General features: G+C 38.2%; 1 protein-coding gene across 11 annotated transcripts in view; it reads right to left on the bottom strand.

Moving 5' to 3' along the window:
• The window catches only part of ARHGAP12 (Rho GTPase activating protein 12), a 138,417-nt gene that overhangs the window by 40,840 nt on the left and 73,042 nt on the right, over window positions 1-24,535 (bottom strand). For 6 of the 11 annotated variants that reach the window (XM_067542601.1, XM_067542600.1, XM_067542597.1 and 3 more), the window contains exons 4-7: window positions 21,598-21,738; window positions 19,690-19,770; window positions 12,192-12,317; window positions 823-897 (exon numbers count right to left, since the gene is read on the bottom strand). In XM_067542601.1, the coding sequence (XP_067398702.1) occupies window positions 823-897; window positions 12,192-12,317; window positions 19,690-19,770; window positions 21,598-21,738 (423 nt within the window). The remainder of the gene's footprint in view (window positions 1-822; window positions 898-12,191; window positions 12,318-19,689; window positions 19,771-21,597; window positions 21,739-24,535) is intronic. The other 5 variants (XM_067542606.1, XM_067542604.1, XM_067542602.1 and 2 more) reach the window with 2 other exon arrangements.

Here is a 24,535-nt window from a genome sequence, read left to right on the forward strand (position 1 = left end):
CAATTTTAAAAGGGAAAACCTATGTGTTTTTCCAATTCCAGAATTATTTCATAGTTTCAAAAACAAAAATGGCATTTAAATTTAACCTAAAGCCAAAATAGTTAAAGAATATTCAGACCATGAAGTTAACAGAGCTTAAAATTTGCACAGATCACCACATAAAACTAGCTGAGCTCAAATTTTCCCTCCAATATTTGAACTATTGTTAACACAGAATGCACACTACTGACTAACACTAGGTTCCCATAATTTCAATATCTCTTTAGCAAGACGTCAGTGGTAACAGGAAGTGCAGAAATATCGGTTGTAATTAACTATTACAGCTTACTAACAATAGGAAGTGTTTCATGCCTTTTGACCTGTCAAATTGCCAGCTGGACAAAATAATGGAGATTTTATAAATAACTAAATAACTTGTCATAAGTTATTTATTGCATAAGCAAGTCCTAATTAAATGCTTTGAAAAAATTGGGAATTTTTAAGCAGTTAAAGAATATATATTCTAGGGATGTTGTGAAGATATCATTGTTTGTATGGCATGTCAGATGTTCAAAACATGTTACAATCTTAGATGGTAGGCAGATGAGATACTGAATCCTATTCTAAGGGAAAATCATGCAACATTTTCTTTTCCCACATTATTGGATAGAGTCTAAATCCTAATGTGCGTAATTTTTCAATGTAGTTTCAGCTGAGAGGTAAGATCCTGAGATATTTTTATTGCCATTACTTTGTTTAAAAGCAGACTTGCTGTCTTAAACTATCTAGTGCACCAGTTGCCTGGCATGTAGATGTCTATTGTGAGACAACATGCATACTGACTGTGGCTTGGTGTTTTGGTGATGAAGGAGAGGAGTCATTTTCCAGAAAGTTGGGCTTTGAAGCAGCTGGATGTTCCTACAAGAAAATAAATGATGCAACCAATTATTCTCTTTCCTACGATATTCTTCATATTATCAATCCTGAAAAGAAAAAATACTAGTCCATCTTACAGTTTCGGTCCTGGACTACTGATCATGTTCTGTAGCATAAATAGTATAGTGAAGTACTGATATTACAAAGTTGTTTACCCAGCAGGAGCTCCTGCAAGATTTACAGAGTCCAAATAAAATGAATTAACGTGGACATGTTCACTAAAAATAACAGTAAAGGCACCTTCACTATGCTGTATTAGTTTACAATGATGGTTTGTGCTCCTTAATATAAGCAGAATTTTTGCATGGTATTGTTTTAAAAATTTACCTGTGTTGACAAAAGATAAACCATGTTCGGGATACTAATGTGTTCTGGGTACAGTGGGAACAAATACCTGGGATTAGGCAATAAATGTTCAGAAGAAATACACCTGTGCTTGGTTGGTAACTATACAAATAGAAAATTTCTTTAACATGTAGATAATTACTACATAGATTACATCAGAATATTCACTGTAACAATTTTGAATTTCTTGTAATCATCAATGACTAGAAATTTCTGAAAAAAGAATGCAAGAGAATCAGGTTTTTCTGAATTAGATATTAACTGCATCTCACACAGGGAAGTTCTGAATCTCTAAATACCAGGGCAGTCATACAACTGGAAAAAAATACTTAAATGTTTCCTCTAAATCTGTTTATGATCATTCTGCACTGAAAAGCTGGGTGCAATTCTCCCCTACAGATTTTCAGTGGGGATATTTCATATAACTGACATTGTTATGTTTTACCTATTATTGATTGAAATTCTCTCTCATGCCCCTTCTCCCAAGGTTTGACCACAATCAGATTAGTAAACTGTCTCAATGCACATTTAATATTAAAACATTACATTTCCAGTGACATGTGTAACACTCATGATATAAACATTTGAAAGCTACCTGTAAGTCAAACTACTGTAGTAGCATGCTAGCTTTTTTACACAATTGTGGTCAAAGAGCATTAGAATTGTAGAAAAAAAATTGAATAATAAAATCCAAGTTTCCTGATTTTACTTCACTTTCAAGGAAAGAAATACAAAACTCTGATTGTCACATTCTTTAGCTGAAGTGTAAATGTGGACACACATGTATAAACATGATAGTGTGTACTGCTGCTGCTAGGCACGGGGCCGGTATTGCATGACATCACTGTTATAAATTTTGAATTTTTGTAGCCCACTTGGTCACTTATACTGCTGTTGCTCACTTCAAGTGCTTCTTTGACTTGCATCCTTCACACAGAAAGAAGTCATTTTGTTTTTTCCTGGAAAAGAAATGATTATTTCCTAGAAGTTAGACATGTTACAATGAACAGTGATCTGCATTACTATCTGCACCTACCAAGCCAAGTGCATTTTATATTGCCGATGTAAAGGGAAAAGTTGTTTTCCCTGTTAGTGTAATGAAATTTTAGGTGGCTTTTTAAAAAAATGTAAACAGGAAACCTCCAATGCATTTGATAACGGGCCACCCACTCCTCCCCACATCCCATCCAAGCCAGTGCAATACCATGATGGTCATCCATCCACCCTCCAGTGGATACTTCAATGATCTGAACAAGCGTCATGATATTTTCAAACTCCACTTTCCATTCACGATTAGGTTTTTACTCCTCTCTGTATTTTCATTTTTCCCCTCACAACATTTGCACATAGCAGAAAGACTGCAGTTTTTGTAGAGGTTTGCAAGTGCATACTGCCTCACCAAAGCATGTAGTGCAGCTCTAATAGCCAGCCGTAAGAGCTCACTAGGCGAAAAGGAATTAAAACATTGGCTCAGACCCATTGAATATACATCATACATGTAATGCTTTACAACCATTTCATCGGGCATTTCATCATGCATTTCATAGCTTGTTCCAAAAGGATAGGTATGGGAAAAAAGGAGGTGTTGTGTTGTATGTCAAGAACATATACATTTGCTTCAAGGTCCAAGAAGAAGTGAGCAACAGACCTATTCAGTCTCTGGGTGAGGATAAAAAGGGAAAAGAACAGTAGGTGGGGGTCTATTATAGACCATCAAATCAGGAAGATGAAAGGGGTGAGTCATTCTACAAGTAGATAACAAGATTAGCTAGTACACACAAGCTATTATTAATGGGATATTTTAACTTTCCTGGTATCTGTTGGAAGACTATTACAGTAAAACTTAGTATGTTCTGCATGTATAGGGAACAAACTTTCTGATTCAGAAAGTTGAGGAAATAGCTAATGATCATCCATTTTGGATCTGCTTTTGACCCACAGGGATGAATTAGTTGTAAACATTAAGATGGTTGGGATCTTGGAAAGAAGTGATCATGATCTGATAGAATTCTAGATCCTATGGAAAGAAGGACATGAGAATACCAAAACAAGGACATGACTTCAGAAAGGCATATTTCAACCAACTCAGAGAAATAGTAGGCAAGGTCCCATGGAAAGACCAATTAGAAAGAAAAGGATTCAAAGAAGGTTGGCAGTTCCAAAAAGATGTGATATTAGAGGCTCAATATTAAGCTATTCTGACACAGAGGAAAGGTAAGAAGAGCCACAGGAGGTCAATGTGGCCACACAAGAAGTTTTTTAGTTATCTAAAAAACAAAAGGGATACATACAGGAAATGGAAGTAGGGACATGGTCACGAAGGAAGTATAATGAAAATGTGTAGGGACAAAATAATGAGTTACAGCTGGCAGGAAATGTTAGAGATAAGAAGGGGTTCTTCAAACATCTCAGACAAAAAAAAGAAAGATCAAGGATGGTGTGGGTCAGCTGCTCAATGGAAAAGGTAAACTGGTAACAGAAGAGGATAAGAAATCACAGCTGCTCAATACATACCCTGCTTCAGTCTTCTCACAAAAAATAACATGTGACTGGACGACTAATTAAGTTACTATAGCCAATAAAGGGGAAGGGATGCAGATCGGGATAAGAAAGAATACGTCCGATCTTCTGACCAATTTGAATGAATTCAAATCAGCGGGGCTGGATGCTAGTCACCCAAGGGTACTGAAGGAATTAGCTGAAGAAATATCAGAGCCACTGGCAATAATATTTACTAACTCATGGATGACAGATGAGGTTCCGAAAGACTGGAAAAGGGCTAATGTAATGGCTGCCCTTCTTTAAAAAGGGGAAAAAGGAGGAGCTGGGAAACTATAGACCAGTCAGCCTGACTTTGATGTCTGGAAAGCTACTAGAACAATGTAAAAAACATAAAATTTGCGAATACCTGGAGGATGAAGGAAGGGGTAAATCACTAGCAGACAGCATGGAATTACTAAGAACAAAGCATGCCAAACCAGATTGATTTCCTTCTTTGACAGGGTAACTGTTTGGTAGATGGGGGAAATGTGGTGGACATAATATGCCTGGACTTTAGCAAGACTTTTGACAGTCACACATGACATTCTGATAGATAAACTGGAGAAATGCAAGCGTGGAACTACATACATAATTGGTTAAACAACTGCAAACGAAGAGTAACTATTAATGGAATGATAGTAAATTGGAGGGAGGCCTCAAGTTGGATTCCACAAGGATCTGTTGGGGGGTCAGGTGTTGTTTAACATCCTTTATTAATGATCTGGATGTAGGAATAGAGAGCATACTGAGCAGATGACACAAAGCGGGGAAGGGGGGACGACGACAAGGGGTGAGAGGTTGCCAACTTTGGAGGATAGAACTAAGATTCAGAGGGATCTTGATAAATTGGAGAACTGGGCTATCAACAACAGAATGAAATTCAATCAAGACAAACGTAAGGTGCTACACTTAGGAAAGGAAAAAACAAATGCACAAATACAGAAAAAACTGGCTTTGCAGGAGCATTGTTGAGAAGGATATTGGCATTATGGTGGATCACAACCACAACATGAATCAGCAATGCAATGCTTTTACAAAAAAAGCAATTGCAATTTTAAGTTGCATTAATAGAGGCATTGCATGCAAGTCATGGGAGGTGATAGTACTGCTCTGCTTGGCGCTTGTTAGGCCTTAGCTGGAGTACTGAATCAATTTTGGTCACCGATGTATAAAAAGGATGTAGAGAAACTGGAAAGGATCCAGAGGTGAGTGAAAAAGATGATCAAAGGGATGGAACACAAGCCATACAGGCAAAGGCTGAAGAAACTGGACATGTTTAGTTTGGAAAACAGGAGATTGAGGGGGGGCAAAGTCTTCAAATACTTGAGAGGCTGCCATAAAAAAGGTGGAGAAAAATTGTTCTCCCTTGCCACAGAGGCAGGACAAGAATCAATGGGTTCAAACTACAGCATAATAGATTTAGATTACATCTCAGGAAAAACTAACTTTAAGAACAGTAAGACGATGAAACAACAATGAAGCTGTGGAAGCTCCATCACTGGAGGTTTCAAAAGGAGGCTGAATAACCAGCAGTCTTGGACGGTTCAGACAACAATACATCTTAGCAGTGGGTTAGACTAGATGATCCTTACAGTCCCTTCTAACCCTATGATTCTATAAACATTTGTACTAACTGGCTTTAACATGAGCACAAGGTCTTTGTACTTGCGCAGCTGTACTTGAGCTATTCTACAAAAATTTATCTTCAATGTGAACAAGTTGCTACCAGTATTACTGCTGCACTGGCTCATGCTGATCCACCTAGTTCCACTCTACAAGATAGTGCCAAAACCTCTGTTTGGTACTATGAGACAGGTGCTTCAGGAACCAGAGAATACAATGGTACAACCAAGCCATATGACAGGCTGAGTGTGGATGTGCCAAATGGCAAAAACCAACACTGGTATGTGTGTGGCAAAACCAATTAAAAAAACATTTGCTCAGTGTCCTGCATCAACTTCATCAGTTAGTACAGACACCCCCAGGTACTACCCAGTAACAACAAGAAATATTACTCCAGGAGGAGTCTTTGGTGAAAAACAAGGCCTGCAAAATTAAGCTTAGAATCAATGGTGCTTATGAAATACGTGTCAATAATGCTGATTTGGCTGGACCATCCCTGAGTATTGAAATTAGACCAAGGACAGGATTTAGTGAGATGGGCTCTTCTATAGGATAAGATAAGCATATAAGGTTAAGTCTGCACTGCAGTAAAAACCCACGGCACTGAGTCCCACAGCTCGGGTTAGTTGACTTTAGGGTTATCAGATAGCAAGTGAGAAAAATCAGGACAGGGGTTGAGGGGTATTAGGCGTCTATATAAGACAAAGCCCCAAATATCAGGACTGTCCCTGTAAAATTGGGACATCTGGTCACCCTAACTGAGTTGGGCTCAGGCTGAGGGGGGTAAAAATTGCAGTGTAGACATTCAGGCTTGGGCTTGAGCCTAAGCTCTAGAGGACCCTGCTAACCCCATCCTGAGTCCCAGAGCCCAATGTCTATACTCAATTTTTAGCCCCACCACCCAAGCCCAAGTCAGCTGACCTAGGCCAGCTGAGGCTGTACTGCAGGTCTTTTATTGCAGTGTAGATGGACCCTAAATGTCTGAATGTTTTTGGAAGCTATAAGTCATTGAAAATAAGATTCACCAGAATGCAAATCCCACCCAAACTTCCATGGCCCACAGGCCCCACCTTAGACGGAGAATGATCTCAATATTGGCAAGTATGAATTAGGTAACTGGTGACAAAGGATGAAGAACACGGCAATATAATGGTCTACTACAGCTCTTTGGATAGAATCCTCACACCAGAGACAGAGAATTGCCACTCCCAGAAAAGCAAAGATTAAGAGACTTAGTCTGATAGAATTTAGTGAACAATCACCTCTTCAGCATTTTTCATCTATCAACCAACCACAAGAAAAAGTTACTCACCTTGTGCAGTAACGAGGGTTCTTTGAGATGTTTCCCCTATGGGTGCTCCACAGTAGGTGTACTTGCATCCCTGTACTGCTGATCAAAGAACTTTGGTAATAGTGTCCGTTAGGCCCATGCATGTGCTGGTTCCCCTTATGCTGACCACAAGGCTAGCCAGTGCGCACAGGCTAACCCTCCTCAGTTCCTTCTCTACCACCGAATCATAAATGAGAACTCCAAAGTAGAGGGTAAGAGGGTGGGTGTGGCGCACCCATAGGGGGGACATATCTTGAAGAACCATTGTTATTGCACAAGGTAAGTAACTCTTTTTCGAGTAGTATCCCTATGGGTGCTCCATGACAGCCCTGTGGAACCGAAGATGGCACCGGAGGCAGAGTCCCTGGTAATTGCATAATATTCTGCAAAGTTATGGACAGATGCCCATGTCACTGTTCTACAGATCTCTGAGATAGGGACATTCTTGAAGAAGGCAATGGATGAGGAGATCAACCTTGTGGAGTGTGTACAAATAGAGTCTGGAGGGGTCATGCTGCTGTGAGCTTGGCAACGTTGCTTAATGCAATTTGAGACCCACTTAAGAGAGCCTTTGGATTGATATTGATGAGCCCTTAGACTTTTCTTTTCCATTTCAGACAGATCCAGGAGACTTTCTGAAAGCTCTTGTCCTATCCAGGTAGGAAGCCAGGACTCTCCTGACACCTAGGGTATGTAATATAGCTCTCCTTGTTGTCTTGGTGAGGCTTGAGAGAGAAAGTTGGAAGGTGAATCAATTGATTCATGTGAAATGGAGATGTTACCTTAGGGATAAATTTGGATGCAGCCTAAGCGTAACCTTGTCTGGAAAGAATATTGCGTAGGGGGGGATGTGTCATCAGAGCTGCTCTCTCTCCTATTCTCCTGTCTGAAGTAATCGCTATTAGGAAGATTGTTTTCATGGATAGGTACATCAGCGAGCAGGTGGCCATGGGTTAAAGGGTGGCCTCATCAGTTCTTTCAGCACCAGGTTTAGGTCCCAAGTAGGGGCAGGTAGGTGAGATTGTGGGAAGAGTTTACTATACCCTTGAGGAACTATACCCTTGAGGAACCTCTCAGTGGTTGGGTGTGACAGCACTGAGTATCCCTCAATAGGTTGGTGGAAGGCTGTTATGGCTGCTAGGTGGACCCTGAGAGAACTGAGAGACTATGCACTGTCCCTAAAAAAATCAGGCCTAAGATATGTGGTAGAGCTGCAGTTATTAGGGAAATTTGTTGGGCAGAACACCAAATCTGAAATCTGGACCATTTCTGCAGATAAGTGTGTTGAGTGGAGGACTTTCTGCTGTGACATAGCACCTCTTGTACCTCTCTTGAACAGAAGCTCTCTAATGTTGGAACCAACCAGTAGCCATGCTTTGAGGCGGAGGATCCCCAATTTGGGATGTAGGGTACATCCTCTGTCCTGTGAGAGGAGGTACAGTATAGCCGGGAAGGAGATTGGCAGACATGTCACGAGCTGTCTTGGTCTGTCACCGTCTGTCTTGGTCAGGTGGGAGCAATCAGGATGACATGGGCTCCAACTCTTTATTTTGAGCAGGACCTTCACAAGTAGTGGAAATGGTGGATGAGAAGGAACTGAGGAAGTTTAGCCCCTGTGCGCTGGCTAGCTTCATGGCGCAGAACGAGGGGAGACAGGGCATATGTGGTCCTAAGGGATATTACTAACAAAGTTCTCCAATTAGCAGTGCAGAGATGCAAGTACACCTACCATGGAGTACCCATAGAATACTACTTGAAAAAGAAAATGCTTTCCAAAGGGGGATAAGTATTTCTGTGCTCATTTTGTGTGTGGAACCAGACAAAGATTAAGTTGTGTGTCCAAAGTAACACAGCAGGAACTGAACCAGGCTTCCTAATACCAATCTGGTGCTCTAGCTATTGGAGCTTTACCCTCAGAGACTAGTTCTATATAGTTGAGTATTTGATTCTTTTCAGCAAGCTGAAAAGGTTTGGTTTTGTTTTCCCCAGTATTCAACTTGCTCTGGCCAAGTTAAAGTAATATTTTAATAAAAGACCAAACAAAATTAATAACGTGCAATATTACCAACAGATTTTTAAAATTCAAGTTTATTGTTCACTACTTATGTTTCCTGTTTACTTTTTGTATTCAATAACTTTGACGATGAAAATAACTAGCAAAATATTGTAATATCTGGATTGCAAACACATCAGAGCCTTTATTTTAAAAAGTTAGAATCTTTATAACACTTTTGTTTGGTCTTATTTTTACAAAATCTTAATTCTGATTTAACAAACAGGCTGAAGTAAAAGTGTTCTTCAATGCATGAAAGAGGGGGTGGGAATCAAAAGGGTGCTGATTCTTCCAGTCATTGCTGAAACCTTAACTCTGGGTTTGTTCCTGTGAGGTGCTGAGTGTCCTCAACTGACTTAGGTGGGAACTGAAAACACACAGAACATCTAGCTTTGAAACTCTGTCTATACTAGGGAAGTTTCTAGCCAGTTTTTAAAATGTCACTAAATTGTTTCATTAAAAATGCTTCAAGCTGCCTAAATCTTGCCTGCACTAGGGCAACAACTGGTTTTGTAATTAGTTTTAGTTGAACCATTTTTCCCCCTGTTTACGCTGGGGAGATTTCCCCCAAAACTGAAACAGGAAATCTCTGACTTCCTAATACTGATAAGATTTAATTCTACATTGAACAAACATCAAATGGACTTCAGGTGTTTAAAAAAGGAGGCTTTACTTAGATACTTAAAACACTATCAGGCTTTAGAAACATTAGCAAATTACTTATGCAGGCCATAAGTGACTATAACTTCCTCATTATGGGAAGCAAACAGGTGAAGGTCAGGGATTCTTAAAGTTATGCCCTGTACAGCACCAAACACATTATTATGCTTTGATTATTTAAGTGCCAGTCTGAAATCCCTATAACTTATTTACTAGTCTATGTTTTGCTTCACTTAATATTTATTTATTATTCCATATTGTCTTAAAAAAATAAACATTGTAAATGTATATAATGCTTTCAATAATACATCTAAATCTAATCAAGGATGACATTATACTTATCTATATAATAGTATCAAATGGATTCAAAACTATATGGTATCAGTATCTTATTTTGAAATAATTGTTTCCCATTTTCTTTCAAACTGGTCCAAATTCTAAATTATTTTTACCAAGACTTGTTCCATTATAAGGTTTATTCTGATCAATTTGAACCATACAGTCCTTTGTGATCATGTTTGTGTCATCTATGCCATCAGGATTGCTTTTTTGGCCAGATTTAAGTATAATACAAAGCATTTGCTCATTTTAAGAAGCATTAACATTTCATACAGAATCGTGTTTAGCACAAAAATCTCCAACTTGTACTTTACTATGTTTCTTTTGGCTAATTTTTATGTTTAAACCTTTATTCCAAAGAGCTATGGTGTCTATGGAGTTCCCTTAGGTGAGGTTAATTAGTACATTATAGGCTGTTATTAAGATTTATTAAGGTTAAAAGGTTTACAGTAGGCTTTTCAATAGGATATAGTTCCTGCAGGCCTTTTTAATTTTAAGTGTTTTTAAAAGTTGCTTTTGAATTGCAAGTAGTACAGCCAGTGTAGGTATTTCAAACATCTTTTTGTTAGAGGTATAGAAAGCCTGCTATATGTGTAGGATTATTTTGTAGTCTCTCTTTAGCCCCAATCTTGCCCACATTTGGAATGTGGGATCTACAAGCCCTTGTTGAAAGCCAAGACCTCCTACTACTTACTATTTTCTATTGCCTTCAGAGAGCTTTTCTAATCTTCTCCAGACTGTACCTTATATAAAGGGGGTGTACCATGGCCAGGCCGTATAATACATTTATTTTAACAAAGTAAAGCTTCCAATAAAGTAACATGGGTATGTGAAAACTGTTTGATTCCAAGCAAAATCCTACCCATTGGCTTCTGGGCACTATGTGTATTCTAACTGGTTAGCCCAATAGTACTTTTTGAAGCCAGGAAATCAAATAAATCCACCCTCTTCTGGGCATCTGAGTTTATTCAGTGCAGTCCATAATTTATGGAAGAAAGCATTCTATTTCTATTTAAAAAAATATTTAAAATAAAAATACATCTGGATGCCGTTATAATATTCTAGACAGCATATTTATTTTTATTACAGTCACTACTCAATAGTAATAGAGATTTTTCCACTTAAGAGTTTTCTTAACATTTGTTATTGTAGTTGCCCATTTATGTTCATAAAATTATGCAGATCCATATTCCCAAGTATCTATTTTTCCCATTTGCCATTATTAAAGGGAAATTTTCAGGAAAAGGGCATGCATCTAGTCCAATAGGTGTCAGATTTTGTGTAGTTTATGATTTCCATTAAAATCGTGGGACTGATTGCTCTGGGTGAATTATGAAAGCTAGAAAGTCATCAGCATACAGTGCTAGTTTCAGTTCTCCATTTATATTGATATCTATAATTTAGTGGAAGGATTTTATGGTAATAACTGATCCTGCTTTTGCTAAAAATCAAGATAAAAGAGTGAATACTGACCAAACTTGTTCCTTTGATTTTGCTTAAGATGAGTTTATTTATATTTTGTTAGGTGCTAAGAGGGCCTTAGTAAGGGGGACCATCAACAATCACTGTGCAAGGAGAAGTTTTTAAAAATGAGACTAAAAGAGCAACTCAACTAAGTTGATCTCTGGAGAGAAATTAGAACTGCGTGCTTAGCACTTTCAGTACTCTGTATTTAAGCAAAGCCAGCTCCATGTGTTAATAGCATATCCTCAACATTAGATGAAATGTTCTCGTCACCAAACCAAATACAATGGAACTCAAGGGAATGTTTGTTAAAAAAATAAAGTCACTATATTTCTTCTGTCACTCCCATCTCAAAGGTAATATTTAGCTTGGCAAATACTCATGTGTGTCTAATATTACTGTGACAGTAAAACTCATGTAAACAATTATTGAAAAAGAAAACTATAAATGTTTGCATTTCACCAGTGTTTTCATACCACACCTCTGCTGCCGACAGTCCAAGCCTTCAGATACAAGGTACCAAGTATTTTACATAACTGATATACATAGCTAATTATCCATTTTTTAACCAGAACAAAAGTGGTTTCCAATTAGAGATTAGTAAAGGGTTTTGAACACCCCAACCCTACATTAACATTAGTTAAAATTCATCAGCCAATAAAATGAAGGTTATAGAAATAGTTCAGAAGAAAGGAAAACAGTCCAAAAGAGAAAAAATAAGCTACTCTATTACAAAATAAAAAGAAAGATACCAGTTTATCAAGTTGTCCCTGGTTTCATTGAACATTTACATATACTGCATGATACGTACTGTAGGAAAAATTACCAACAATGAATCCTTCAGAAATTAGTATGAATTAGAAACACTTCACAAACCAGACAATGGCCAAAATTCTAACATGCTTTTTAACTCATTCCTACCTTATCATTGGTGTCCAACACAATTGTGCTGTGCCTCCACTTTGTTAAAACTATTGGTTCCTGTAGCCTCCTGTCCAGACTCCTACTTTTAATTATTTCTCTTTGCTGCTGTGGTGAAGCATTATACTAAAGAAGAGAAAAAGCACACTATCAACAGGGTCAAATTTATACTAACAAAAAATCCAGATAATTCATCTGTGTATTTTCCAACCGCATAATTTTTCATAACTTCACTGAATTCAGCCATAAAACTGCAAACAATAGCTTTCCCTATTTTTTTTAACCCTAAGTCTTGAAAGCTAAACTGCCTGGTGCTGTTTTCTGAAGAGGTAAATAGGAACTAGCCTGATTTAATAGTGCTGTGTTGTCATCCAGGTGTTTGATTCTTACTGCCTGCACCTGTAGAGATTGGGAATGTCACCAAAGCACTACAGTGTTTTCGGCCACTCTTCAGGTGGAATTAACATTGAGTTTAGACCTTTACTCTACACACTGGGAAATGTTAAGAGCACCACAGATACAGTTGTATAAAAGGAGTGTGTCATGTCACCCTATTGTGATACCTATGGATCAAGAACTACGATAAGGTCTGAGGGTATAATGGCTAACTATTAGGCCAGAAGGATGGCCAGAAGGATGTGGGAAGAAAGGAGACACTGCAGGGTAGTCTATACTGATACAGCAATTCCTGTCTCCTAACAACTTTCTGGCCTAGGAAGTATTTATGCTACATGTCCATAAAGAAATATATATTTAAGAGTAAAAAAGTTGCAATTTAGTCTATCCTTACAGTATCAAAAGGCGCATGAATTAGAAAAAGGCACAAAGTGCATAAGCAGGCCATGCATATTTTGTAATATACTAGCTCTAAATTCTGGAGCAAGCCCACCATCTCTGGCACAGTAGCGCTAAGTTATCAAGTGCACAGAAATTCATGCAGCATCCAAATAAGTTAAAAACATTCCAAACAAAGCTTTTTATTCAATATACAAACAGCAACTAAGAATGGTATGACATTTTAACAATAAAAAAATCTTGACTGGAATTTCTTTCTGGGACAATGCTAATGTATTTGTTGATTCATTACATGAGGGACTGTAATCCATTGAGTAGAGCATATGACAGAAACAGGACACCAGAGTTTTATTAAAATGTAAAATGGGGGGTGATGACACTAACCTCCTCCGTAATCTCCTTCCTTTTACAGATGAAAAGCGCCATGTAATAGCTAGGAATTATTCTCAGTTTTGTCACTGACTCATTATGGTGACATTGGGCAAGTCATAACCCCTTAGTGCCTCAGTTTTTCCATGTATAAAATGAGAATAATGCACACTGATACTTATGAAGCACTGAGATCTATTAATGAAAAGTTAGATGATGTAATGAATTAACATCCTGAGCTGCAACACATACCAATAAAGAGCCAACACTGTTACTGACATGGCAGATACCATGCTTATGTTGGCAGCTTTTCATTTTATTATACATAGGGTTCATGCTTCAATAAGAGATTTCAAAAACAAAATGATTTTTTGTCTCATTGAAATATTTCAACATGCGTCATAGCAGCGAATCACTCCAAATGGAGAATGTCATGCTAAAAAGAATAAAATTTTCTAATCATGCCTATAAGCAGATTTATAAGTCTCCTACACTAGTAAGAATTATTTCACATCTGAGAATGCAGAGCCATATTTATTTGTCATGGATTCAGTATACTCATGTTTGCATGGCAACTTTAACAAGTACAGTATAACAAGTGTGTGTGGCACTCACCATTTGTTCCCCTGTCTAATCAGAGCTACATGGTCAGCCATTTAGTCTTTCAAACATGCTTTTTGCCCTCCATGTGTGCTGCAGTGTATCTAATCTCTGGTTACTTCCTTGCCAGGGAAGTATCCACTCTGCAGGCACCTAGCCCAGGGAGGCACTCCTACAATTCATAGTCTATCAGCAACTAAGCATTCTCTAGTAACAGCCATATTACAACTGAAAACTAAACTGTTTGCTATGGGACCACACTTACAGTTAACTTCTAGGATTCAAATAATGTTCTCTAAAGCAGTTAAAACAATTTAAAGGCTGAAAACATATTAGCTACTTTTTTCCTGCTATGGAAAAATGGGATTACTACTTATTTTAGTAATATTAGCCAGCATCTTGATTTTATTGGCAGTCTGCATTTGCTTTTGTATTTGACTGTTTTATTGTTTTATGCTTGTATAACATGTGCAAGTTCAGAGTCAAGAATAAGTGCTTTAAATGCCACTGAAATAAATTTAAATTACTTTAAAATAAATGTTAAATTTATAATACGTGCAGGGCCTAACTTTACATGATCTATGTGATCTGGTATCATCATAAGCCATGAAGAGGTCTTTATTTATGGGAGAGAAGTCCATTTTGAACAAGGAACCTGCAAGGCAATATAAAACCCGGGTTTCAAATGTTTCTGTCAAAAAAGCAGGAGACAGATAAACAGAGTTCAAGTATGAAGGATTGATGGCTGCCTTGTTAAAATTCAGTGACAAGCAGTGTTTTTTAGCAGCTTAAATACTTTGATTTGGTAATGTGAACAGTGTCAATATACCCTGTAAGTTTTCAGAGAGGAAGTTTGCCATTTTTCTACTTTCTCACATTGCGAGTGTGTCAAACAAACATCTTTACACTTAAATGTTTAAAGATTGTTTTTATTTCCTCTTCATTGCACAATACACTCAAAGTGGAAACAAGAAAATTAGGATAAAGCAGGTATATTTCTAGGGCTATGTCTTCACTAACGGCAGCAAATTTGCCACCGTCATCTCGACTTCAGTGCAGTGCAGTGCAGTGCAGTGCAGTGCAAAGCAGTGCAGTGAAGCCGGCGCGCAGAACAGAAGCAGAGAAGTCAACAGGAGTTACGCAAGTTTTTTGCGTAGCTTGCGTAACTCCGGTCCACTGCCGCAGAAGGTAAGTGAAGATAAACCCAAGGCTAAAGATAAACACTAGTCTTTAAAAGTACAGGAAAACCATCTATTTACTTTAAGACTTATTGCTGTCAAGTCTCATTTTTCCTACCAATTGAACCTACTAATAGGAATAACTGTCTCCTGTGTGCAGGGTCCAAGCATAATTTTTTCAGGTCAGTACTAATTTGTAACATGGCCCGCTCCCACACACATACCACAGTCCCTCATCCCATACATACAATCTCATGAGCCATGAAAAAAGTTTGACTTCCAAAATTACTGTTACATATTCTACATTTCTGAAAAATGCTCCCCCTGTCCCCCCACTATTTTTGTTTAACATAACATCCAGCCTGAGAGTCCTACAAGTTAGCTGACTATTTTATAACTTTTTGGTTATTATACAGGTATTATATCCTGTCAATGTCTTGAATTCTTTATTCTAATGGACCAATGTGACTGCAAACATTTTATAATTAGGCCAATTAACTTTAAATCTTTATTTTTCTGGCCTTTTTCATTGCAAAATCATGAATTACCCCCCAAAGTCAATTTCTCTTGCAAGTTCACACTCAATAGACAAGATAGCTGCCTGATTTGTATTTATAGCCACCACCAGACATGGCTGTATGGGGTGCGTGTGTACGTGTGACTGAGAGTGAATTAGACACTTGCTCGCGTATATTTTGGGCATGCAAATCCTACCGAAGCAGCAGCAGCACTGGCTCCCACTGTCTTATGGTGCTTTGCTTTGCCCCTCCCACCAGCTGTCCCTTCCCTCCTGCCTATGCACAAGGAACTCTGGGACTGGTAGTTCTTGATCTTGATATGATAGTTGTTTGAGACTGCTCTAACACTACTTCTGATTGGCTCCAGCAAATCTCACAAGATCTGGACAATAGATAAATAGATACAGGGAAATAAGTTTCTATAAATATCCTCAGGCATGATCTACAATTTAGCTTCAATTTTTTCCTAGTGGTAATGGGGGTTGCAGCCTGGGTTGGGCGCCCAGGGCCTCCAGGCCCCGGTAAAGTAAAATATTTACATGGAAGAATTAAGATGATAAAGTACCTTTACCTTCTAATGCACTTCAACAACAAAAAATGAGGAGCCAGCACCATGCAACAAGCCAGGTCTCTGAACCATCAGCAAGTGCTCCATGGACCAAAGTTTGGGAACTGCTAGATAGATACAGGATAAATAGGGGTAGTTTTCTTAATTCTGAAGCTTCATTTACTGCTTGCTGCAAGAAGCAGACTTGATGAACCAATTGATCTGGTAATGTCTATGCTACAAACAATTTGAGGCAGATTTCACCCAAAACTGAAATCTAGTACCATTACATAAGAATCATCACAGAAAACCATCTCCATTTATCCTACTTTTTGCCATCAGTTTCCCTCCACCACTGTGTAGAAAGTCATGAAAACTGTGCTTATTAGGTCAGGGAATTTTCAATTCAATTCTCAATTTAAGGCCTTGTCTATACTTAAAAAATAAGTCAACCTAATATAATTACAGTATAATATAATTATGGTGCTGGGTAATGTCCACACTGCTCTCCTTGGGTTGGTGGAGTGCGTCCTCATGAGGAGCACTTCCACCGACCTATAGGGCAGTGTGGGAAGAGCTGAAAGACCCATCTCTCAGCTCCCAGGAACTCTGTGCGCTGCCCTCTCCTGACACCCCCACTCCCCCGGTGCTAGACAGGAGTCGGGGCAGCCGCGTGTGGACTTCTCCCTACTTCCTGCCCGGTCCTGGCTCTGAGCCAGAAGCGGGTTGCAGCAGCCCACTTTCGGGATTGGAGCTATGGCCTCCTATGCCCCAGCTCGCAGCCAGGCAGCAGGCGCCCATGGCTTGCCCATGTCCCGGGCTCACAGCAAGGCTGCAGCCTCCTGCGCTTTGGTTGTGAGTGAGCTAGGTGGCAGCCTCCTCCAACTGCAGCAGCTACCCGGGTCCCATCCAGACCCAGCTGCGAGGCGAGCAGCAGCCGCTGGTGTCCCAGGAAGCCAGCCTTTTCATATCTATAATTGTTATTAAGTCTCGGGCTTTTCTGTGATCACATTTATTGCCATGATAGTGGGTTTGATCAGCGCTTCACAGTTTTGCTCATCTATCGGTTTTATCAAAGCTGCTCTGCATCCTTGTTGTTTTTAAGAGGACAGGATGCAGCAGATGAAGAAAATAGACAAAAGTAATGGGGATGAGTTACGAGGATGAGGTAACAGTGTAGGGAACCAAAAAGCTAATATTTCCACTCATCACTCACCTAACCAAGGTCAAGTGGCATTCTCATCTAAATTATGTGATTGACAAGATTACTAGTACCATAGCTAGCTGAGAAATGATCTGACATCTAGCCCAAGGCCCAGTTCATGTAAACCACTTATGCATGTGAGCAATCCCTTGGAGTTCAATGGTGCTATTCATTTCTGTGAAGTTATGCCTAAGCATTAGAGTTTGCCAGATTAAGGCCCAAGACACTACTTTTAAGTGGTGGATTTTCACTACTTTCATGAATCTTGATATTTTAAAAAATGTAACCTTTATTTTTCTAAAAGATTGAAGGGAAAAGTTAGAAATCACTTGGAGGCTACTATTTTAGCTCTAGATATAATTTAATGCAAAAATTTGTTTTTGTTACCTAAACTATAAAGTGTTACTGTTTTTTTGCCACTATTTTAATACAGAAATAAACTATTTAAATTTTTAATTGGCAAGGTATATATTGTACCATTTCTTGCTCTCATCTTTGCATTTCCTCATATTCTCCTCATTTTTAATTTTCTTTCTACATTTCATTGCTTGTTATTTTCTTAGTATTATTTGCTCTTTGTTCTGTTTTTACATTTTTCAGTTAGACAGGCCAAATGAAGCATGCAAAGTCAGTATTGTGGCCTCTGACACAGGTGATCATGGGTTTCAGTTTCAAAACCAAAATTTGGACTCGTATCCAATACTGACAGTGCAAGGTTAAGAAGTGAATAATGGACTGTTGCTCTAATAAGGCATCTTTGCTATAAAGAACTTACAGTCTAAATACAGGAGACAACAGCTGGATACAGACAAACCATGGAAGCACGTTAACAATGAGACAATTATATGTTTTCATTTTGACTGTCTCTACATTTGGAGCTGGAGGTGTCATTTCCAGACAGAGCAGACACCACCTGCGCTAGCTCTCATCAAGATAATGCACTAAAACAAAAATAATGGTGTAGCCACAGTAATATGAACAGCAACACAGACTAGCCACACCGAACACAAACCCACAGGGTCTGGGCAGGTTTGTACTTGGAGCAACAAGCCTGTGCTGCCACTTGCGTTACTGCTACACTACTACTGGATGAGAGTCAGTAAAAGTATGTCTACTCAATCTGGAAATCACACTTACCACTCCAAGTGTAGACATAGCCTTTGTGTAGTTGCAGTAACTAGTACAACCAGGCCCTGACCCTTGACTGGAACCTCTAAACAATTACAAACAGACACCACTGTGAGACACCACCTTTCTCTACTCTTCTGCTTTAGGTAAATTTCTATTGGGTTGGCAGTGTGAATTGTAGTTCTTGGATTAGAGCCATTAGTATCAATTATCTGAATAATTCAGATCAAAACTGAATTAGTGTGCAAGATAACACCATTCCACACTGTCAAAAACAGTCTGCATTAAAAGTAGTGACAGCATGCAGTAAAAACTCATCTTTCACTTCCCAGATTAAATTTAAATAATAAAAATTGACTGCTCAAAGTGCTTTTGGTAAAAGCAATTTGTTCAGGTATATCAGACTACTGACCACTGGACTGAACCAGTTGGTCAGTATCAATACAAGTAATTTTTAGACCGTATTCATTAAGGATATACAGGTAGGTCTCTGGCTGCCACGAAATTTAAAAATCTCTGTTGGATTAGAGGATTAAAGAAAAATCTCCCTAACATACTGTGTGCAGATAACACCAGAATTCCATTTAGCTCATTAGTAATTTAGACGTTATTTTCACAGGCTTAATAAAGTTCTGCTAGAAACCGTCTTCCTAGTCATTTCCCACTTTAGGAGTTTGATTTTGCTCAGGTCTCTCTTTCTTAGTCTGCTAATGTTGGTATTGCAGCTTGTTTTAAAAACTAGTTGTTTCTTAAGAGCCTCTGATGAACGTTATCAATAGAGCTGAGTTTTTTAAAAAGTGAATCCAATACTATTATTCAGAAAAAATACTTTGAAAACACTGCCTTTATAACAGAAAGACCAATGCTAATGTGCAGCCCTACTTGAAAAATACTTTTAGGCACAGAGGTAAGATTTTCTCTGGCATTTTTAACACCATTATACCCAATTCTTTCTGATGTTACAACCTTTAGGAAAATGAGTTTGTCTTCACAGAAAAAAAATCTAAGAAATGTCAAGAATAATTAATATGAGGTATAAACCATAATATATAAATATAATATAAACCAGAATATATCTGTTGTGAAGAACTCCCATTATAGATTTCTGAATGTTTATTGAAAGAACAATGAGTTGTCACAGTACTTTTGTTTTTGTTACCTTTGGCAGTTCCCATTCTGATCGTGATCCATCAGCACTGTAGTAATATGGTCTACCTTGTTCATCTACATGTTTTATCCACTGTAGAAATAAATGTGGTAATAGGAAGTTTAACAACAGTGACTGGTAGATAGATATCACACATCTTAGATATTCTGCATTCAAGCTTGAAAGCAACTTGCAAATCATAAAATTCCATTTACTTCAGAAATGTACCAACTGTGCACCATTTCAATTAGCCAAGACTGAAAAGCAATGAGAAAATAAATGTTATGTTCTCTCTCTCAGTCCTAAATCACATTCACTCAACATCTCTGCTGCAACTCCTCAGAACATGACCCTGGGATGTCACAAGGTCCAGATAAAAAAAATCCGTTTAAGTACAGTAAAGTGCACTCTTTTCAACATTAAGGTGTTAAGTTTAAAGTCTTTTGAGAACATAATACAGAAACTTTTATAGAAGTTCTGCCACTTATCTCATCAACTACAGGACAGATAGAAGCTCCATTAGGCTAAGGATGGCTAAGGGCCAATTTTTGAGAGATTATTGCACAAACTTATTATTGTTCTAAACCTTTAATTATTTAGTAAAAGTATTGACAAGTAGTTGCTCTTACACTAAAGAGAAATTAGTGTAACTACTCCTGTAATTATTTGTCCAGGGGACAAGTAGCTGCAGACCCAACATCTGTAACAGTGTATGCTTACAATTTCACTGAAAAGGAAGAGCTCTTAAGGGCAAAGTTCTTTGTATCAGGCACTGATCCTATAAGGAGATACACAGACAGGTCTTTGAAGCCAGGCGGAGCCCCTTTGAAAACAGTGGGACTCCACACAGATACCCTTACAATAAATTCTTTGAGTCAGGAAATGTATTTTACTGTAAAGCATAATGTAAGTTTATAGAATGATACATTCGGCAGAGCCACAGTTAGCTTAAATAGAGGAAAAATTCTGTTAAGAGGTGAAATTCCAAACATTTTTCTGAATTAAATTAAATTTAGTTCCATGACAGTTTTGAGAAATTGAAACATTAAACATGACAATTTGTATCTCCTTATAAGTACACTAGCTAAAAACTTTCACAAAATTCAAACCTTTACTAAAAATCTATTGTAATTTAAATTCTGCATTTTCAAAATTATTTTATTGTACATTACAACGTATTCCAGCAGCATATCCATTCCAGATATATGAAATTCTTAACTGTTTCAAAGAATTATTTAAAAAGTGATTAAAGGGTAATGCTAATATGAATACAAAACAAAAATATTACAAATTGTTTTACAAAATAGGGATGTTTATCCCATTTTACCTATGAGGAAAGAGTTATAGTGACTCGCCCAAAGTCACAGTAAGTCAATAGCAGAAATTAGAACAGAACTCAGGTCTCTTGATACTGCTGTGATCTAGTCACTAGATTTTGCTAACAAGGTTATAAAAAGCAAAAGACAAACTGCTAGTAAAGCAACTCTATTTTCAGCAGGAAACAGATACAGGGAGAGTACTATATTATCAACCCTACACAGCACCATCAAAAGAAGTGTTTCTGAAAGACAGAAAGAAGAACATTAGATTGGTAAGGAATATGTTCCTATAACATCACAAAGAGGACAGAAATATAAGAATTGTGCAATATACATTTTTGTTTCAAGAGGAGCTGATGCCCCAAATTTCAGACTTAATTAGCATTAGGAAAACTATCTCCACTGAATATCAATACAACATACACAAGAGCAAACTATTAGTTCAGTTGCCAAAGTTGTGTACATTTAGGAACAAAGGTACCCGCACAGAGGAAAGATTTTTTCACCACTAAAAATGAAATCTGTTTCATCTTACAACTAAATTTACTGAAAAGATTCTGCCAATTTAGAATATAAGTGATGAGAAGAAAGGAGAATGTACCTTTTCATTAGTATAGTCATTGGTATATAAGGTTTGACCATGTTCATCCAATTCTTCTGACCAACCTTTTGGAGGAGAACCATACTGACTATCTGACTGGCTGTAACAAGAACTGTGGTCGTTTTCTTCAGATGAAAGAAGCTACAAGTAGTCAGAAACATACAAGCAAGTTTTAAGAATGAATATAGTTCAAAATCTGAAAGAGATCAAAGTTTACTTGACTTGAAATAGGTTTCAAAATGCAGAAATAAATTGAAGGGAGTTTTCAGTTTTATTTAATACCGTAAGTCAGAAAATAAATGCATTTTTAGTGTTCAGAAACTTGTCTGGTTATCACTAACTAGTTCAAAGACTTTGAAAGAGCTAGATGAGATTCTAGAACAATGCTGTTTAGTATTCCTTGACACTAAACATCTGCTGAGCAAATTATTTTGGCATGTGTCATGTAACAAAGCAGCTTCAATTTAGTTCATTTTCTCAAGATTCCTGGTCAGTAAAGGCACATGAATTTTATTAACTTACTTCTATTTGGCATTACTGGGCTGATTAAATGGTCTAATTGCTAGCAATCCACACTGCCTTGCATGAGACAGAGAAGGAGCAGAAACCAGCTATTTATATCAAAATCTTACTCCCACACTCAGTGTACCAAAACCCCTTCAAAACACCAGGAATAACATGAAGCCGCAGCTGTACCTGAGCCTTCCTGCACCAAGTCCCAGAACCTTCCCATTGAACAGCTGTGCACATGCAATGAAACCTAGGGTGCTCCAAATTTTCACTGGCATTCCCTGCATCCTAAACTCGGTTGCATACCACAGAGAAAAATTCAAAGGGTAGGTGCTATGCCAGGAGCAGTCAGATAGCTGAGCTCCAATATCTTTAAAATATGAGAAAGGGATCATTATGTGTAGGAGAGGTAAAGAACAGAGGACTTGGGAGGTGGATGATCAGGAGATTCAAGGCAAGTGGAAGAAAACTTGAGCAGGCATCTCTAACTTGATATGTATTTAAAAAAAATATATATATCTTGTCTCCAGTGTAGATTCCCTTTTAGATTCTCTTGCTCCCATGGCTGGTTACAGTTCAAACTGCTTCACTGTTTGTAGGAGGGAGCATATCATGTTACCCAACAGCTCTGCTCTAAAGGGAATGGCTCCTCAGCCAGAAAGATGAGGGCCACGAAAAAAGGTTTTGAGAGTGGGAAATCTGTAAAGCAGGAGGAAAATGGCAGATCTTCAGCTTTCGTAGCAATACAAAACAAGACATTTGTCTTTTAAAACAATACTAGTAATGTTGGTGAACCTGAGTTTTGTTAGACCCAAAAGACAGTTTTTTGGAGAGGGAGGCCACAGTGTCTTTTCTTAAATAAGCATATCTATTTATGTTGCACAGCTTTTCTCCTCATTCATTACTCATGGGCTAATTCATCCCACCTGTAGAATTTGGAGGCAGTCCGATGTTGTTGCTGGAGTCTCCAAAACTAAGCTCTGTCCTTCAACTTCAGGCCACCAGATTCTCTGCCTTCGGTGATGGAACAAGTTTGTAGTTCAATTTCTCCCAACCATTTTCTTTTAAAAACCTTTATTTTTATTCACTTTTGTGCAGTTGCAACTTATCTTCCCTCTTCCTCCACCCAGGATCAGATACATGGCAGTGTGGTGGTTCCAATTACCTGGATCTGCCACTGCAACGCATCCTTCCAGACTCCTCTGTCCTCACTAAGGGAAGGCATGTCTTGCAAACACCTAGATTAAATCTAAGCATTCCCTACATGGGACAGCACTCCAACTCTACAGAGGGTGAATTATGGCTAAAAAAGCATATATATTTCCTTCTGTGCCATTTTTCTTTGATGCATGTATGTACTCCAAAAAGAAGTACAAGACTAAGGTCATTTCAAGTAAAATTATACATAAGTGTTTTCATGTGCTAGTTTTCCCAAGTATATCAAAACTCATGAGCCCCTCTACAGAGTCAGTTTCTGGTTGCTAAGAACATAGCATGAAAACCCTGTAGGCTATAGAGGATACTCACTTCAAAAGACCCATACATCACCCATAAACTTAATGTAACATTATTTGTGTGTAGTGTTTGAAAATCATTTAAGGCAGAAAAGCTTTCAGGTATGTTCTGTCTGTCAGTTATAGTCCGCCCTGGATATCAAGATCTGCACTGAAGAGATCCTGACAATAAAGGATACTAGTGATAGGCCCAACCTGAACTACAGTTTTATGGGATCTCTCTCTAGGGTATGCCTAGGCTTTAAAATGTATCATTTTTGTTCTAATAATAAAGCCTTAAATACACTGATATCAGTAGATTCAAAACAGAAGACTGAGCACTCTTTGGACTTTTCAGGTAACAGTCTTGCCAAATAATTTAGTGCATCTATATTCTTTTGCCAAGCAATTACTATCACTGTGGAAATACTGTACAGTTAAATCCTAGCAGAATACCTTTGAATGGAAGAACTCCGCCAGAGGAAAGTCTCATCTACTCTACAATACCAATTCTGCCCTCAAGTTACACCTGTGCCTAACTGGAATGTAACTATATAAAAAAGTGATTATCCTTGATGATCACAGAGGCAAACTAATCTCAGATGGAATATCTTTTTCACATTTATCATGAAAAATCTTACATGTGATACAGGAATTTAGGTGGTTGGTATAGGTCTAAAGTTTAATGCAATTCCTGCTTTGTGATTAGAAAATAAATCAAGTGTAGACATTTTGCATTCTTTAGCTGGCAGAAGCAGCTCCAGAAGAAGTTTAAGCAAATCCAGGCCCAAAACTGCAGAAGACCCACCTCCCATCCCCCAAGTAATACTAGGACTCATGAGAACCCACCTTTCCCTCCAGCCATGTGGGTTTGGGGAAAGGAAGGAGCCAGCCAGAGATTTAAAAGCAACTGCAGAAGCAGTTGAAGCAGGAGC

This window comes from Emydura macquarii, unplaced genomic scaffold (genome assembly GCF_026122565.2).
Source record: "Emydura macquarii macquarii isolate MOO-44397 ecotype Brisbane River unplaced genomic scaffold, CSIRO-AGI_Emac_v2 contig_719, whole genome shotgun sequence".
NCBI classification, from domain to species: Eukaryota; Metazoa; Chordata; order Testudines; family Chelidae; genus Emydura; species Emydura macquarii.